This window comes from Caretta caretta, chromosome 6 (assembly GCF_965140235.1).
Source record: "Caretta caretta isolate rCarCar2 chromosome 6, rCarCar1.hap1, whole genome shotgun sequence".
Lineage (NCBI taxonomy): Eukaryota > Metazoa > Chordata > Testudines > Cheloniidae > Caretta > Caretta caretta.
In genome coordinates this window covers 32117731-32136006 of record NC_134211.1, presented here as the reverse complement: position 1 = coordinate 32136006, position 18276 = coordinate 32117731, and the positions used below count along the sequence as shown (strand labels likewise).

Sequence of the window (18276 nt, the reverse complement as noted above, 5' to 3'; positions counted from 1 at the left end):
TTTTTACAATCCATAGATTCAGTAATTTTGTGTTAACTAATTCATAGCAGAGTTGATTAATAATATCACCCTAATTGTTACCTGTATCAGAGGACTGTACCATGTCTGTGTAATGTAGATTTTTTTTCTCCAGTATAGGAAATTTGTTTTTGAAAACAGTTAGGTACTCCAAAGTATTAACCAGCCAAAAACTTTCATCCTGTAAATTATTATTTTTTAATTGACTGAGATGAGAACTATTAAAATATGCTGTTAACTTGGTGCTGTCCCTGAAATGTCTTTCCCTCTCTTATTGTTGGTATTACAATGCTTGCCAATGTCAAATGCTTTCCCAAATCTGCAGAATGTGTGTAATCTGCAAAATATTCTTCAATTTTGTCCAGATATAGAATACAATTACCGAACTATAATGTTCACTAAATAAAAGTACTTTGCTAAATAAATAGATATGTTCTGAAATATAGTAGTTATTTGGTATTCCAGTTAAATATATCATACACTACTGTATCCTGATACATGCAAATGACAAATAAAAGAAAATCTTACTGCATTACATTTATGAATATTGCTGTAATTTATAATATAGGAACATCATAGCTTCACTGTACATAGCAGGACTGTAATTCTAGTGAAGAATTCTGGTGACATACTGAAAAAAGAAGTGTGAGTGGTTTGATTTGGGAAACAGAATCCCGACATGGAAGAACGGCCTTAATTTATGAACATTTTGGGGTACATTTTTAAATATAACTCACAGATAAGGAAAAATAACCTGTTTACATAGTTTGTCTCTTGCTCACTTTTTCCATGTATCCGTTTTCTTTTTTTATTCTTCTTTCCCTGCCTTTTCAATCCATTTCTGCCTGGTGAGGTTTGACAGTTTGGTTTTTAAAGCTATCCCTAAGATTATCTGATAAAAGTTCATTATGTACTTTTCTGAGTTATTTGCTTATGCATGTTTTCTGATGTTACTTGTTTATAACAGGAGGAAATAAACTCTCTATTTTTATTTTTTACAAGAACAATGTAGAAATCCATAGGCTATAAATTGACTGGTATAAGTCTTATTTGTTTTTCCTGACAAAGCAACTGTAAATTTAGTATTATGTGAACAGCTTGAAGGCAGGATCCAAAGCCCCCTTAAATCAATGTGTTTCCCTTTACTTCAGTGGGCTTTAGATCAGGTCTGCAGCGATTAACATTAAGCCTCCATTCTGCATTTTGAACCACTTAGGCTCAGCAGTCTGTGTGTGGATTACAAGGCAGAATTGGGATCAAAGGGACATTTTTGAAAGTCGCTCTAGTATTTTGCCCACAATGATTTGTCTATGCAAAACTCAAACTTGCACATGGTAAGTGAATTGTTGGAATTTTGCAGATTGAAAAAATGCATTGATGAAATTTCTGGGATAAATGTAGAGATCACTTGTGAAAATATGGCCAGAAAAAAAAGATTATTCACTGACTGATAAGCAGTGACTGGGAACAATTTCACATTTGTGCCTTTGAAAATCTCCCCCTTCATTTTTTTGAGATTGTTGAATAAAAGGTACTATTGTACAAAAATATAAAGTAGTTGTATTTTCTAATAGTTTTGTTAAAAAGTTGATCTTGTTAATTTTGAATCCATCTTTAGAGTATGTATGAAAAACAGAGATGTAAAACAAAGCAAAAACAACAACAAAAGAGGGATAAAGAATAACTGCTTTTAGGTGCTTTTTTATATTTAAAGTACCTTCTACTAAAACACTGTAACAAGCTTTTAATGAATAACCATTCCAGATTTGCATTGTTATAAACTTTTCCTTCAGTTCTATCTAATCTCCTTAATTTTTAGGCACTTAACAGTGACCACATAAAAACTATTAGTGTATGCAGTGTGGTTGTAGCTGTGTTGGTCCCAAGATATTAGAGAGACAAGGTGAGTGATGTCATATCTTTTATTAGACCAACTTCTGTTGGTGAGAGACAAGCTTTCGAACTGAAACAGAGCTCTTCTTCAGGTCTGGGAAACGTACTCCGAGTGTCACAGCTAAATACAAGGTAGAACAGATAGTTTAGCATAAGCAGCTAACACATAGTTCAAGGGACCATTCAAGGCAAAGTGTCCCGTTAACACTCTTCCAGTCAGGGGGGAAAGAAAGGGAGGGAAGTCAGCTGTAGGGGGTTGTTAGTGGTTACAGATTGTTGTAGTAAGCCATAAATCCAGTGTCTATTCAGTCCCTGATTTTTAGGGTCTAGCAAAATTATGAATTTAAGATCCCAGGCTTGTCTTTTGAAAGTGTTGTGCAGGTTTACTTTGAGGATGAGAACCAATAGGTCAGATATAGAGATGTCTGTTCCACCTTGTATTTAGCTGTGATGCTCTGGGTATGTCTACACTGCAGTTAAAAACCAGCTGCTGGTCTGTGCCAGCTGACTCAGGCTAAAGAGCTGTTTAATTGCAGTGTAGATATTCGGGCTTTGGCTGGAGCCTGAGCTCTAGGACCCTGTGAAATGGAAGAGTTCCAGAGCTCGGGCTGCAGCCCAAGCTCGAAAATCTACACTGCAGTTAAACAGCCCCTAAGCCCAAGCCTCATGAGCCCAAGTCGGCTGGCACAGGCCAGCCGTGGGTGTCTAATTGCAGAGTAGACCTACCCTCTGAGTGTGTTTTCCAGACCTGAAGAAAAGCTCTGTGTAAGCTCAAAAGTTTCTCTCTCTCACCAAGAGAAGTTAGTAGCTCATCTGCTTGATATCTCTAAAAACAATTAGCTCTGCCCAGAAGAGACAGTCAGTTCTCTGTGCTGCTCTTTTGTCTAGATCAGAGGTGGGCAAACTACGGCCTGCGGGCCACATCCGGCCTGTAGGACTGTCCTGCCCGGCCCCTGAGCTCCAGGCTGGGGAGTCTAGCCCCCGGCCTCTCCCCTGCTGTTCCCCCTCCCCTGCAGCCACGCCGCCACACGGGCAGCGCTCTGGGCGGCGGTCTGCACATTCCTCCAGCGTAGAGCAGCAGCATGTCTAGCTCTGGCCAGGCAGTGCAGCTGCCAGACATGCTGCTCTGAGCAGCATGGTAAGGGGGTTGGGTAAGGGGCAGGGAATCCCAGGGGGCAGTCAGAGGATGGGGGCAGTTGGATGGGGCAGAGGTTCGGGGGTGGCGGTTGGGAAGGGGAACAGGGGCGGTTGGATAGGACAGAGGTTCTTGGGGGGGGGAGGGGGGTTACATGGGAGGGTCCTGGGGGGCGGTTATGGGCGGGGGTCCCATCAGGGGACAAGGAGCGGGGGGGGTGGATTCTGAGGGGGGCAGTCGGGGCGGGATAGGGGGTGGGGGCCAGGCTGTTTGGGGAGGCACAGCCTTCCCTACCTGGCCCTTCATATAGTTTTGCACCCCAGTGTGGCCCTGGGGCCAAAAAGTTTGCCCACCCCTGGTCTAGATGATGGCTTTCATTTTTGGTTGGACTTCCAGATTATTCTTCTCTGGATATTTGGGGAATGCTTAACATTGCACCCTAAAATGTTTGATCTCTGCAGACAAAAAATTGACATGATTATGTACTTTAAATAAAACAACAGACAGTAACACTTTGTAGGAGAAAAGTTATTAGTTGATATCTCCGAGTTAATTATTCATTTGTGCCTGTGTGGTTGATCCACTCCATTGCTTTGTGTGGCTGAATGTTGCATTCTTTATATTTAAGTTGGAGTTAAAGTATTGTCATTTTTGGACAGTAACAAGCACACTTGCAAGCATAGTTAATAAGTAGGTGCTGAAGAGAAATATTTCCATATCTGGCATGTATGTGAAAAGCAGTACTCTAATAAGATAAAATTAGTTTCTGGTAGGTGTAGTTGCTTTGGCTTGCTATGGCTAATCATTTCCCCCTCTTTTTGAGTTTTCTTCTTTGTTTTTCTCTATAGCTGTAGATGGTGAGCTGAGGCCAATGATTTCCTTCTCCCCAAAGTGTCGATCCTGTCCCCTGCCATAATACTATCACCTGTATCGTTGGGTTACTCACTATAGGTGGGTGGAATAAATAGCCTCTGCTAAGGCTGCAGATAATGCTGCTTCAGCAGTCATCTTGGGCTGCAGTTAATACTGCTTCAACAATCACTTTGTAAGCAGCACTTAGACAATGGTCTTTTGTCTTTTGAAATCCAAAGATATCATGGTCACAGAGACCAAGTGGTGGTGGCTTATAAAGAAAATGGGTGCTCCAGAAAAGAAAATAGAATTTTTATATCTATCTCTACCTCACCATAGAGAAATGAACCAAAACCAAAATGTACCCAGACACAACAAAGTTACCCTAAATAATGAAAATGGGATCTTAGCCCAGAATAATTTCATGGCCACTAGTCAGCTCTGAACGAAAACTTTTATGGGTAGTTTTCTTTCTCTTGAGATTTCTGCATTTTTTCCTGTTCCTGTACCCCAGGGCTTGGCTGACATGGCTGTTCCAGTCATTAGCAACTTGACCACCGCCATTAGCTTTTACACAGGAGGATGTATTTGCCATTTTTCCTTATTTTCTGGGAAGGATAAGAAGAACACTGCAGTGACTGATGGGATTAAAAAAACCTGTCTACACTGCACACTTCATATCACACTCACACCACACAAAACAAAAGAAAAAACACAGGGAAGAACAGAATTCCAGTGGGACAACATAAAAAAGACAGACTGTTAAAGAGCAAAACCATCCTGTCAGAGATATCAACAATTTGTCTGGTCTCTCTGGTTTTGTAAACTTGGAACCAAAGTGTTGCTCCCAAACCTAACCTTTTACTTGGTACTACAGTGCACTTCATTTCAAAACCAGGCAAACAGATGTGTGTATGCATCAATCTGTGCCACTTGTTTGGCTCAGTTAACAGTTTTTTAAACAAAATTATGATGACACCAAAATAGTCAAATTAACAACAAAGAGTTGCACTATAAATAGACAATCTTCACTTGCACTGTAAGTAGACAATAAGTATATTGCACTATAAATAGACAATCTTCCAGTTCAAGAGTCATGTCCTGACTGTCTGTTATAGATCAGGGGAATCAATGACAGGATTTGTCTGTGGTTATTTTAATTTGGCTTTTGTTGTCCTAGAAAAATTGGTTGTGAGTAGTAATAGCACCTAAAAGTGCTTCGGCGTATCTCTTAAGTGTGATAATTTAACCTGCTCAATTAAAAATATTGGATGGCCTGCTTTCACCAGTTTTAATGGTATTTTTTACACGTTGTACTTTTACGGCTGTGAATTACTGATAGTGAACCTGTTTAAAGATTTGGTACAATGTAATATAGAAGTGCTTCACCTTCTTGGTCTAACATTCTACCTGTGCTGCCTACAAAGGAGCCAAGATGAAAGAAGAAAATTGCAAGCCTCTAAGAAAAATGGCTAGTAAGTAGGGGAGAAGTTATGTTGGTGTCTAATATAAAAATGCCACTTTCACATTAATTTTAAAACAGAGTTGGACGGTCTTTTCTGTAGGCGTACATACAGTATGTATTACTAAGTACCCCCGTAGCTACTCATGAATGCAAATATCCTTCTATGCATGCTTATATATTACTTGATTAATTGGCAGGATCAGCTTTGCAGTGCATGATCACAGACTGGTAAACAAATGCTACTAGATGCATTTTATTTTTTTCCTGTTCAGTGCTTCAGAGAACAAGATTTCTGTCAACTTCTCTGTTGGCTTGGGTCATCCTGCTGAGAGTATGCTAGCTATGATTATTGCTAGCTTTATTTTGAACATCTGATAGGTTTTTCATTAGCAAGCGGCAAGGATTTAGTTCTTCTCTTTTTAATGAATGCCCCAGTACCAGAATTAAGAAAAACATATTGAACCTAAAAGTATTTGCGGGTTCACTAGAATGAGTCTTAGTAAGTAATTTGGGTTTTCTAGGTGCTGTCATATTACAGATAAAATAACAATAGCACGTCAAAATAATAATATAGCACCTGTATTGCACTTTCTGTTTAAAGTATTTTGCAGACATTAACATTTACCAAACACTGACAACAATGTCGTATGGGAAGTAGAATCATCTTAATTTAACAGATAAGGAAAATGAGGCAGAGAAGTGAAATGACTTTCTTGAGGCCACAGAGGAAGTCAGTTATTGTTGGGTTGGCAGTTGTGAGGTTTAGAAGCAGATCTGCTCAGATTGGAGATTAATAAGCAATAGCATTGAAATTTCCAACATGATTTTAGCAGCTTAAATAACATTGAAATCTGAGTACCATAGCTGCTAAAATCATGTTGAAATTGAAGTAAAAGAAAATGCAACATATTCATGAGATGCATATTTAAGGTCCAATATTTCATGGCCTGTGAGAAATAGAAGTTAATACTTTTACCCACTAGAAAGCTGAAATTTCAAGTGTGTGAACATTCCTCTTTTCACAAATAGAAAAAGTGGCTATTAATATACCTGCCTTGCCAAATAGCAATTGTATGTATCCCTGAGTTCCAGTCTCTCCTGGATCCCTCACAGTTGTTAACTTTGATCAAAAGCACTTAAAAACACGTTTGAGTTGTAAAGGAAAAGTACATTCAGATTGTGCTTTGATCACACTTTTAATTCACAGTGGCAAAAATAGACAGCTACAAGTATATGAGAAAAACGTTCCTTATGCTTCTAGGTGCCTGTTGCTAGCATACTCACATGTGAATTATTTACTTTTTCTTCTCCCTCTGCTATTTCCCAATTTGCACCACATGTACCCTATTGCCCTGCTATATTTAAAAAAAAACCACACAATTTCTCTCCTTTCTCCACAAAAGCTTTTTTAGTTATATAAAACTTACATTTTTCATAATTTGGTAGAAACAGGAGCTGATATTAATGTCAGGAATTGTGTGTTAGAGTATTTGAGGATGTGAATACATTATATTTTTAAATTAGGAGTTTGGATCTTAAATCCTTATGTTTTGTTTTTATTGGTAAGAGTAGAGACTAGATAAATCTAACAACTACCCTGTGTGACAGCTTGCCCCCCTTCAAGATGCCACCTGATGTGCTGAGGTACCACTGAGCCTGCCTGTTTTGCCAGCCTGGGCTCCCTTTTTACCTGTCTTGCTGAGCTACGCTTTTAAGCCTCCTCTAGCACACATACAGGCAGGGCCACACCCAACTGCAGAACGACACAGATACTGAGATCAGCTCTGGGAAGACTCCACTTAAGGGACTTGCCCCAGCACTCAGGTGTCTACCTCTCTTGGAGTGTAGACCCAAAGGTATATTATGAAATCCGCCTCCTCCCTCAATGTGGAGGAAGTAATGAACAGCCTCTTACCCGCTCCCCTCCCCCAAATATGCATTGCACAAACAGGGTTATATGATAAACAAGAAATACGTTTATTAACTACAAAAAGTGAATTTTAAGTGGTTGAAAGATAGCAAACAGAACAAAGCAGATTACTAAGCAAATAAAACAAAACACACAAACTAAGCTTGTTTCGCTAAAGAAATTGGTTACAAATAGTAATTTTTCACGCTAGATATTGTTGCAGGCAGATTACAGACAGTCTTGAAAGGCAGCTGCACTGGTCTCACCTCAGGTATTATTACTGACAAGCTAGATGCCCTTCCAGCTTGGGGTTAACCCTTCTCCCCCCAGTTCTGTTCTTGCTTCCAGTGTTTTTCAGTGTCTCTTTGGGTGGGGAAGCAGAGGAGAACCCTGATGATGTCACTCCCCTGCCTTACATAGCTCTTGTGTAAGGCAGGAACGCTTTGTCTTCCAATGGAAAACCACTTGCATTTAGGGTGCCCAGATGTCCCGATTTTATAGGGACAGTCCCGATTTTTGGGTCTTTTTCTTATATAGGCTCCTATTACCCCCAACCCCCGTCCTGATTTTTCACACTTGCTGTCTGGTTACCCCACTTGCATTCCAAAAGGGGAGGTGGGGTATTCAGTACCAGGTGACTCGAACCCATTTCTCTGCAGGGCTGTGGTCACCATTTATCTTAGGTTGTCTGGAGCATCCACAGGAAGACTAAGCTCTTTTACAGTCCATTGTTTCTGCCAATGGGCCATTAGCACAGTTTGGCTTTCTCATTTTTGTACCTGAAGGGCTAGTTGGGGGATGATGCCCAAAGTAGCCCATTTGAAATAGAGATACATAGTCAATATTCCTAACTTCAGATGCAGAAATGATACAGGCATGCAAATTGGATAATCGCATCCAGTAAATCATAACCTTTCCAGTGATATCTTACATGAGCCAGCTTGCATGAAGTACATCTCAGTTATGTCATATCATATCATAAGCATATTTCCATAAAGAATATGGAGTGTAATGTCACACCCTGTGTGCACTAGGATTGCTGTCCCATGGATTCCCCTTTCGCCTTTCTCATTTTTCTACTTGTGATAAATAAAGCTCTCTGTCACTTATTGTTCATCTCTAATTGACTGATCAGATCCCCTGCAATAGCCTGTAGTTTAAGGGACTAATAAAGCATCGGAAACTTTTTAGGGCTGGCCTGTCTTGGCCTGTTCTACTGATATACTAAAGGCTGCATGGAAGGTCACATGACTCTTTGAACATGATTAAAGTGTATGGAAAAAGAAGTCTCAGGCAAGAAGCCAATCGTAGGATCAGTGTTTTCCACTGTTGGAAGTACTTTGATTTACAGTAGCAGCAGGTCCTTTTCTTTTTTCTTTTTCTGTTCCACTTTTTAAACTATTTCCTCTGGTCTGTTTTTGCCAGATAGAAAGATCCATGAAGGTTTTGTAAAACCATATCCCTCCTTTTCTGCATAGTTTAATTGATAATGTTAACCAGAAATTTATCCTTCAGTTCACTGATCAGCCGAGAAAGGAGACTAATCCGATAAGCACCATTCCACAGTATGCCGGCTTGCAAAAACCATGAACCAGGCAGGAAATGTAGAATAACATTTAATGTTGGCCCTTTCTAAAAAAATGAGCAAAATATTTCTCTTTTAAGTGAGCAAAACTATTTCATGACCACCATTAAAGCCCTCCTTCATGCCCCTTTCCCCGGTAGTAGTTACTCCTGGGGGAATTCTGTGCCAAAAAATTAAAAATTCTGCACACAATATTTGAAAATTCTGCATATTTTATTTGTCAAAATAAGAATATAAATATGCCAATTACAATTAGTTAGGTTTAATTAAGTATTTTGAAGTATTTTAACAAATGTGTTATATCCCATTTATGAAAAAGAAACAACTAGAAAATAAATGTGGAAAACAATCTTGCATTGGTAATCAGGAATTTATTTTTCCCATCTCCAATTTCTATGATTCCCTGAATGTGCCAAGCGTGAGAAGAAAAGCTGAAGGAAAATTTTCTTAACTACAACGTCTGTTTTTGCAGATCTGCTGTACAAACCAGTATATTGTGTTGTACCAGTCTAGTTCCTTCTCAGTGTGGCAGACATTCATAATCAGAACATAAGTTTGTGCCACAAATTCACTAATTGTGACCTTCCCCTTCTTCTCCTCAGCTTTTTGTTCTTCCTTCAACAGTGGACACACTCCTGCCAGTCTTTGTGCTACCATTTAATTTGCACAACAAGTTCTACAACACTGAACAGATGACTGATCTCAGCCAGGGCAAGAAGACCATAAAATGCATCAAGTGCTCCGCTTCATTTCAACCAAGTGGTGTTGTATTTTTTTGCCCCAATTGCAACAAGGGTCCAGTGTGCTCCGGAAGTGCTCTGCTAGAGATATCTGAGTTTTCAAGTTCCCATGATGACACCTTGCGTCACCAGTCAGAGGAACAAATCTCTCTTGTAACAGAGGTGAGCAGATTGGGTTTAGAGATACCATTCCTTTCCACCAAGGTTTTATTTCATAATAATTAGTGCTCATTTCTGCTTGAACAAATAGGACTGTATTTCCCAGTGTGCCCTCATAAGCGTGTATAGTAGAATGGCCCAGATTCTAACTACATTCTAAAACATCTTCCCTGTTCACAATGTTTTTGAAGCCTTATACCTAATAATAATAATAATTCCTAGCTCTTATATACTGCATGTAACAATCTGCAATGGTTTTAAAAAAATCTTGGTTCTCTAGAAATTTTGGATAGCTTGAGAAGAGTATGATATAACACATTATGCTTGACCATATCTATATAGGACCAATTATACGGAAGAAGCTGTTTCACTATTAAAAAAAATCTAATACTTTTAGTAGAAAATTTGCAGAACAAATTAATCTAATATATTAAAACATGTAAATTCCTGATTTTTTTTCTTTTGAAGGAAATGTAGTGTTAATATCTTACCTCAAGAGACATGAAAAGGTTACATATTAAATGGATTTAATGGGATTAATTAGTTAATGCTTTGAAACTGCAAAGTGGTTTATAAGTGCTAAGTTATTCATATACTATGATGTACATTTAACTCAGATTGAAGATTATACCATATGAATACAGAATTATATCATTTTTAACCGAAGTTGTAAACAAATGATGAGTAAACCCTTGTTCTAGAGGACTTTTTTTTCCCCCACCTCCCTAAGAGATAGGCCAAGGAGTTGTAGTACTCTGAGACAAATTACATTGTAGCCCTAAGAAATGTGTCTGTTAGATTATACAGTGAAATTCACTGTAAATGAGGTGCTGGTAATGCATGTAGTAAACAATCTAGAAAACTCCATATGTAGGCCTCCTTGACCCAATTCAGTAAAGCAGAAGCTGAAGTTCTTTGCTAAAGGATGGTTTGTTGAATCACATCCTGAACAAGGACGGACTAAGGCACATGCTTAATAGCTTTTGTTGAATCAAGGCTTTAAATAGAAGTGGTCTAATTTTCAGAAGAGCTGAGTACTCACAAATTCCCTTGAAGTCGATAGAACTGTTGTGTGCACATTTGAAAATCAGGCTTTTGATGTAGGAACCTTTAGGCATCCAGGTTTGAATATGTTGGTCAGTTTATTTTCCCCTCTAATCTCTTTCAATTATAGTAATCTTAAATGTTTTAATAGTACATAATAATTATATGCTGTATAATAGTAGGTAAAAAATTCAGACAAAATATGGTTTTTAACTTGACTGTCTGTCTTTAATTTCTCTTTAGGCCATTCTTATTGATGTACAGAATTTCTTTCTTTAAGTATTGTTCCTGCAGTAGTTAATGCATTTATTGGGGACATATTTATCTCAGAACATAATCTCTCTAATACTGAAGGTTCTAAAATTGTACAACTGGAAGCTTTAAAAGCTTTTATTGGAGGAGTTTGTATTAAATATAGATCTGAAAAGAATAAAATGAAAAAGCACTTAAAACTGAATGCCAGAAGAAAATCCATCATTTGAAATATATTAACATAAATGGGTCCCCTTTAAAGAAACACTTCTAAATTGATAGACACAAACTCAGTATCCTCTTAAATCAGTCATATCTGAAGATACCATCGGTGACTTTTTTCCAGCATTTCTGTAAGTGGGGGTACAAAACAGGAAATGTGTTTAGCAAAGAAAGCTAAAATACATTCAGCCTCAGTTATTCCCTCACTACTTAAATAGTGTAGAGTATCTGATAATATTGTAGAATAATCTCTGTTAGAAATAGCAATTGTATATATGGTAAACCTATAGTGACTATTTGGCCACAGGTATATAGGAAATATCCAGCGCTAGGCCTGCCAGGAGTTATGTGGTGCTTGAAAATAAATGAGGAAATTGCATGAGAATGGCGATCATCTTTTAAAATATAAGAAACCCTTTTTATTTTTTAATTCAGTATCAGATTCACATAACAGTACTTTATTTCAAACAATTTTGTAACATATCGCATCAATTGAAAGCATATTTTTCTTTTCAGGCATAATTATTGCAGATAATTATTTATTTTATTTATAACAAGCATTTATATGGTGTCCATCACCTTAGTATATGAGTAAAATGAGTTGTTACCACTTGAAGCTGTTTCTGTAGGTCAGTTTATGACCAGGAAAGTCAAGGGCACTTGTTGGACCATTCATACTAAGGCCTGCATTCATCGCTATTTCACTCCTATTCAGTCACCAGCTATATGGGAAGAATTTTTGTGTCCCCAACCAGGGCTGTCCTTAGGCATATGCAGCATACACGGCTGAGTAGGGTACCTGAAAATTTGGGGCACCCCTGGGTCTTAGTGTCCACCCGCCCGCTTCTTCCTATCCCTGTTCTGACCCTTGCTGCAGGCTCCCACCACAGCTGGTTGCTGCAGCCTGGTGAGTCTTTCTCCGGAGGGGATCTAGTACTTAAAAGTGAAAAAGGCTTCCAGCCTGCCAGACCTATTAGCACAACATTGAAACTGTTAAAGAGCCTTGCATAATGACAGGTTTCAGAGTAGCAGCCCTGTTAGTCTGTATCCGCAAAAAGAAAAGGAGGACTTGTGGCACCTTAGAGACTAACAAATTTATTTACATCTTTCGCGAAAGCTTATGCTCAAATAAGTTTGTTAGTCTCTAAGGTGCCACAAGTCCTCCTTTTCTTTTCGTTAAAGAGCCATTCAAGTGGTAATGAAGCCATTTAACAGGCATTTGCCAACCCCCAGGTATATACTGTCAATGCCTGAATTTAGTGACAAAAACAGTTGTGGATTACTATAATATTTACTCAGAACATGTTAGTGTACAGGACCTTAGTTTAAAATTTGCTTTAAAAATATTTTGGTAGTGTGTTGCTGAAGATTATAAAATCCCATCTCTAAAAAATCATTCCATAGATTTTTAAATGCACAATCTGAGTATTCATCTTTAGCCTTAAATGCTTGGATCTTCAGACATTTATTTTTTTAAATAAATCCTTCAAAAGACCACCTTTATCTAAAATACACATGTGAGCCCAGGTTGCCATCAGGCATAAGGGCACCAGTTCAATAATACTGCATAGGGCCCATAAATCCTAAGGACGGCTCTGTCCCCAACACACAATCATTTTTAAACATAGTTAAACTCCTCTGACTGTATGCATCCGATGAAGTGAGCTGTAGCTCACGAAAGCTTATGCTCTAATAAATGTGTTAGTCTCTAAGGTGCCACAAGTACTCCTTTTCTTTTTCCTCTGTTTAAGAGTGTTATGACCTCTTCATTCAGGTCTCAATTTAGTAAAGCACACAGGCACATGTTTAACTTTGGGCACATGAGTAAGTACTTGCCTTCAAGTATGTGACTAGTATGACTGACATCAATGCATGTCTACAGCTAAGTACTTAAGTGCTTGCCTTGGTCATTAATTTTGGCAAATGGCTGTAATGTTTACCTCCACAAAAGATTTAAATGTGTCTGTGGCACTCCTGTACTCTACCACCCAAGAAATTAAATGATTGAGAATCAAATTGCTAGGATCTAGAACTGGGCAGGAAATGGTTTGCTCATTGCATTAACTTTTTTGAGATTTCAGAAATTTTCCTGTTCGGTACTGGGAGGAAACCAAGACCTTTTCAAGTTTTTCAAAGAAGAGAGAGTGCACCATCCCGGAATATGCTGATTCAGACCAGGGACTTGAGCATGGATCTTCCATATCCCAGATGTATGCCCTACCCACCAGACTATTTGGTTTTCTGAGGTGGGTCTTTCTCAATCTCTCCTGTTGGAGCTGTCCCACTTTGTATCAATAATTAAATATTTATTGGAACAGGAACTTCAATCCGAATTTACTACATCCCAGGTGAGTGCTCTAACCACTGGGCTGTAGTCCGTCTCTCTCCCTTTCTCTCTCTCTGGCCCAATGAATATTTATTTATACGAAGTGGAATAGCTGTAATAGGAGAGACTGAGAGACCCACTCAGAATAGCCAATAGATTCAGACTAGGGACTTGAATCTGGGTCTCCCACATCTTAAGTGAGTGGTTGAAACCCCTCCCCCTCTTCCTTGTAGTTTTGACTAGAAAGTTCGTCCTGGACCTGCAAAACCATTTCCTGATGAAATTTTGTCAAAATTGGTACATTCCCACAAAAAGTTTTGGATTCGATACATCTGTATTTTCTGACAAAAACCTGGTTAGTCGAAAATTTTCTGACCAGCTTCACTAGGAACTCTAGTGTGATCATTTTGTTTGAGAGAAATTCAAAAACACAGATTAAAATTGGGAGTGTAGGACCATATGATATTTCCATAATATTTTGGCACCACTTTGAACAGCCCAGTAAAGTAAATTGTGTATAAAGATGCCATGTTATTAAATGTGGTTATTGTGATCAAGTTTTTGAGCCACTTCCTGTCCCTCTGTAAGCAGATACAAGTCTGCTGCTTTTAATGGAATAGTTCCATTTACACTAAAACAGAATATAGCCCATTGAATACAAGCAATAGAGACCTGCAAAAGACAAAACTTATTCTTGGTTTTTACGTAATTCTGTATAGATATTTTGCCAAATTATTAATAGTCAATAAGTTGAACTTTTGCAACTTCAGTTTATTGACTATTAATCTTAGGTGATGTGGAATCCTGTAATTGGTTTTAAATTCTTGTTTTATAAATCTTGTTCATCTTTTAAACTGTTACATACTGTGATTTAGTGTACTACATATCTTGCAGCAGGTGGTCTACTGAAATATCTGAAACAATCTAAGAATTTTTAAAATAATGAATTGTAGTTTAATTTCATGCTTCATATTTTTGTATAAAGATGCCAAAATCAGAGCTAATAGAACCTTATAGAAAAATGCTCACCCAGTCAACTCGCAGCAATACTGCAGAAAGCAAAGTTCCTCACACACGAATAGATGATGGAGCGGCTATTCAGGTATGTAGCCACTTTTATCATTAATAATATCCTGCTGAACCTTAGGTTTAACTGTTCTGCATCAGCACATAGAGACATTTAGCTTTGTTTGTATAATATTTAATAATTTCTGGGAATTTGAGCTTCCCTTTTTTCCCCAAAAAGAACAATTTGATCTTTTAGCACCTTATTCCTAAAATGGATTGCAGCTGTTTTTCAGCCAAAGGAACCTGAGTCATGATTTTCTGTCTTAAGGCTCCTGTTCACTATATTTAGCTAACAAGGAGCCAGACCCCTCTATTGAGGAGTCCAGATCCTTTCCCTGTTACCACTGTACAGCTACTTTTGAAAAAGCCAATACCAAAAAGTCATTCTCCTCCTGTTTAAGTGAGAGGCTAACACCTTTTTTTTAACAAGTACCAAAATAAAAGGGGTATTCCTGATATTTTTGAATCCCATTCTTCTTGCTCATTTATCTCAAACCTAAAAGAAGAAAACACATAGTGAGACATCTCATATCATCTAACTTCAAAATGCTTGGTTAATGAAGATTTATGAAGAAGGTTAATGAAGAAGGGTTTCTTCAGGTATGTTAGCAACAAGAAGAAAGTCAAGGGAAGTGTGGGCCCCTTACTGAATGAGGAAGGCAACCTAGTGACAGAGGATGTGCAAAAAGCTAATGTACTCAATGCTTTTTTTGCCTCTGTCTTCACGAACAAGGTCAGCTCCCAGACTACTGCACTGGGCAGCACAGCATGGGGAGGAGGTGACCAGTCCTCTGTGGAGAAAGAAGTGGTTTGGGACTATTTAGAAAAGCTGGACAAGCACAAGTCCATGGGGCCGGATGCGCTGCATGCAAGAGTGCTAAAGGAGTTGGCAGATGTGATTGCAGAGCCATTGGCCATTATCTTTGAAAACTCATGGTGATCGGGGGAGGTCCCGGACGACTGGAAAAAGGCTTATGTAGTGCCCATCTTTAAAAAAGGGAAGAAGGAGGATCCTGGGAACTACAGGCCAGTCAGCCTCACCTCAGTCCCTGGAAAAATCATGGAGCAGGTCCTCAAGGAATCAATTCTGAAGCACTTAGAGGAGAGGAAAGTGATCAGGAACAGTCAGCATGGATTCACCAAGGGCAAGTCATGCCTGACTAATCTAATTGCCTTCTATGATGAGATAACTGGCTCTGTGGATGAGGGGAAAGCGGTGGACATGTTGTTCCTTGACTTTAGCAAAGCTTTTGACACAGTCTCCCACAGTATTCTTGCCAGCCAAAGAAGTATGGGCTGGATGAATAGACTATAAGGTGGATAGAAAGTTGGCTAGATTGTCGGGCTCAACGGGTAGTGATCAATGGCTCCATGTCTAGTTGGCAGCCGGTATCAAGTGGAGTGCCCCAAGGGTCGGTCCTGGGGCCGGTTCTGTTCAATATCTTCATTAATGATCTGGAGGATGGCGTAGATTGCACCCTCAGCAAGTTTGCAGATGACACTAAACTGGGAGGAGAGGTAGATACACTGGAGGGGAGGGATAGGATACAGAGGGACCTAGACAAATTAGAGGATTTGGCCAAAAGAAATCTGATGAGATTCAACAAGGACAAGTGCAGAATCCTGCACTTAGGACGGAAGAATCTCATGCACCGCTACAGACTAGGGACCGAATGGCTCTGCAGCAGTTCGGCAGAAAAGGAGCTGGGGTTACAGTGGATGAGAAGCTGGATATGAGTCAACAGTGTGCCCTTGTTGCCAAGAAGGCCAATGGCATTTTGGGATGTATATGTAGGGGCATTGCCAGCAGATCGAGGGACGTGATCGTTCCCCTCTATTCGACACTGGTGAGGCCTCATCTGGAGTACTGTGTCCAGTTTTGGGCCCCACACTACAAGAAGGATGTGGAAAAATTGGAAGGAGTCCAGCGGAGGGCAACAAAAATGATTAGGGGAATGAAACAAATGACTTATGAGGAGAGGCTGAGGGAACTGGGATTGTTTAGTCTGCGGAAGAGAAGAATGAGGGGGGATTTGATAGCTGCTTTCAACTACCTGAAAGGGGGTTCCAAAGAGGATGGATCTAGACTGTTCTCAGTGGTAGCTGATGACAGAACAAGGAGTAATGGTCTCAAGTTGCAGTGGGGGAGGTTTAGGTTGGATATTAGGAAAAACTTTTTCACTAGGAGGGTGGTGAAACACTGGAATGCGTTACCTAGGGAGGTGGTGGAATCTCCTTCCTTAGATATTTTTAAGGTCAGGCTTGACAAAGCCCTGACTGGGATGATTTAGTTGGGGATTGGTCCTGCTTTGAGCAGGGGGTTGGATTAGATGACCAGCTGAGGTCCCTTCCAACCCTGATATTCTATGATTCTATGATTTCATAGATTCATAGATATTTAGGTCAGAAGGGACCACTATGATCATCTAGTCTGACCCCCTGCACAACGCAGGCCACAGAATTTCACCCATTTGTTTTCTCCATGAATTTTGCTTCAAAGGTGCAGAAACCAGTGCTCTAAAATGACCTGCTGTGTGTGGTCAGAAGTGCAGCACTTCATTTGCAGTCCATCGTGTGTCTCAGGATATTAATTTGTTAGAGCAATGAATTTACTCTTAACTGAGAGAACATCCCTGCGCCCCCACCCCTCTATGAAAAGGAACAGACCAAAATAAACAGTTCATTGATTGGGGCTATATGCCAGTGCAGAAAAGTTAACCAAAAGATCCATCTGTCGGTGTGCTGAGAAGTCTGTAAAGGGTTCACAACAGATATTTGTTGTTCTCTTTTGTATTTGTTTTTGTTACTTTTTGGAAATGTGTTGAGATTAACATAACAGGACCCTAGTACATTAGAAATATCTTGTCTTAGAAATTGTATCTTTGGAATAGAAATCAAACTGGAGTACAAACCCAGTACTTTCCTTTGCTGGTCACCTTTAAAGTACTAAGCTTTTGTTTAAAAGAAAAAAATGTTTAAGATCTCAAATCATTAAGAACTTGATCCAGTCAGCATTGAAGTTAGTTGAAAGGCTGCCAGCAATTGCAATAGACATTTAATCAGAGCCTGTTGTATTATTTACATATAAATTTGCAAATCACAGGTACACAGGAAACTTAAATTTTCCTCTTGTTATGTATTGTAAGCATAGAGGAATTGTGATTTCTGTGTGTAGCATATTTGAATGCTGCTGTTCTAAGGCTAAACTACCATTGAACATGCTAGGAGTCTTGCCTGTGTTAGGTCTGCATAATGTTTGTTTTAACTTACCTTATCTATTATTCTTTTGTAACTGTGGCCAACACTCTAATTTGTGGAATAATAAATAGTCAGACGATAAAAAACAAAATTCTCAAAATTTTCAGATGGAAAATTCATACTGAGATTTACATAACTCATCACAGGTCTAGCCTCTCATATCAACTGGCATTGAAAATTGGAACAGGTGTTCTCTTAAAAATGAATGTTGGTGTACATGGGCAGGGTTCATCATCTCCTGTTAAAGAGATCTTTTAAACATTCCAATTCAGATACTTTTAACAGTGACAACTATATTTTGTCACCAAAGTTTTTAAGACAAAATGTCTTTTTCTTGTTTCTGTTTCCTT

General features: G+C 39.0%; 1 protein-coding gene across 9 annotated transcripts in view; it reads left to right on the top strand.

The window, feature by feature from the left end:
* The window catches only part of STK33 (serine/threonine kinase 33), a 98878-nt gene that overhangs the window by 34345 nt on the left and 46257 nt on the right, over window positions 1-18276 (top strand). For 4 of the 9 annotated variants that reach the window (XM_048854319.2, XM_048854323.2, XM_048854318.2 and 1 more), the window contains 2 exons: window positions 9482-9759; window positions 14586-14702. In XM_048854319.2, coding sequence (XP_048710276.1) covers window positions 9550-9759; window positions 14586-14702 — 327 coding nt within the window. In that variant the 5' untranslated portion in view covers window positions 9482-9549. Of the gene's footprint in view, window positions 1-9459; window positions 9760-13355; window positions 13521-14585; window positions 14703-18276 lie in introns of those variants that run through there. The other 5 variants (XM_048854324.2, XM_048854322.2, XM_048854317.2 and 2 more) reach the window with 3 other exon arrangements.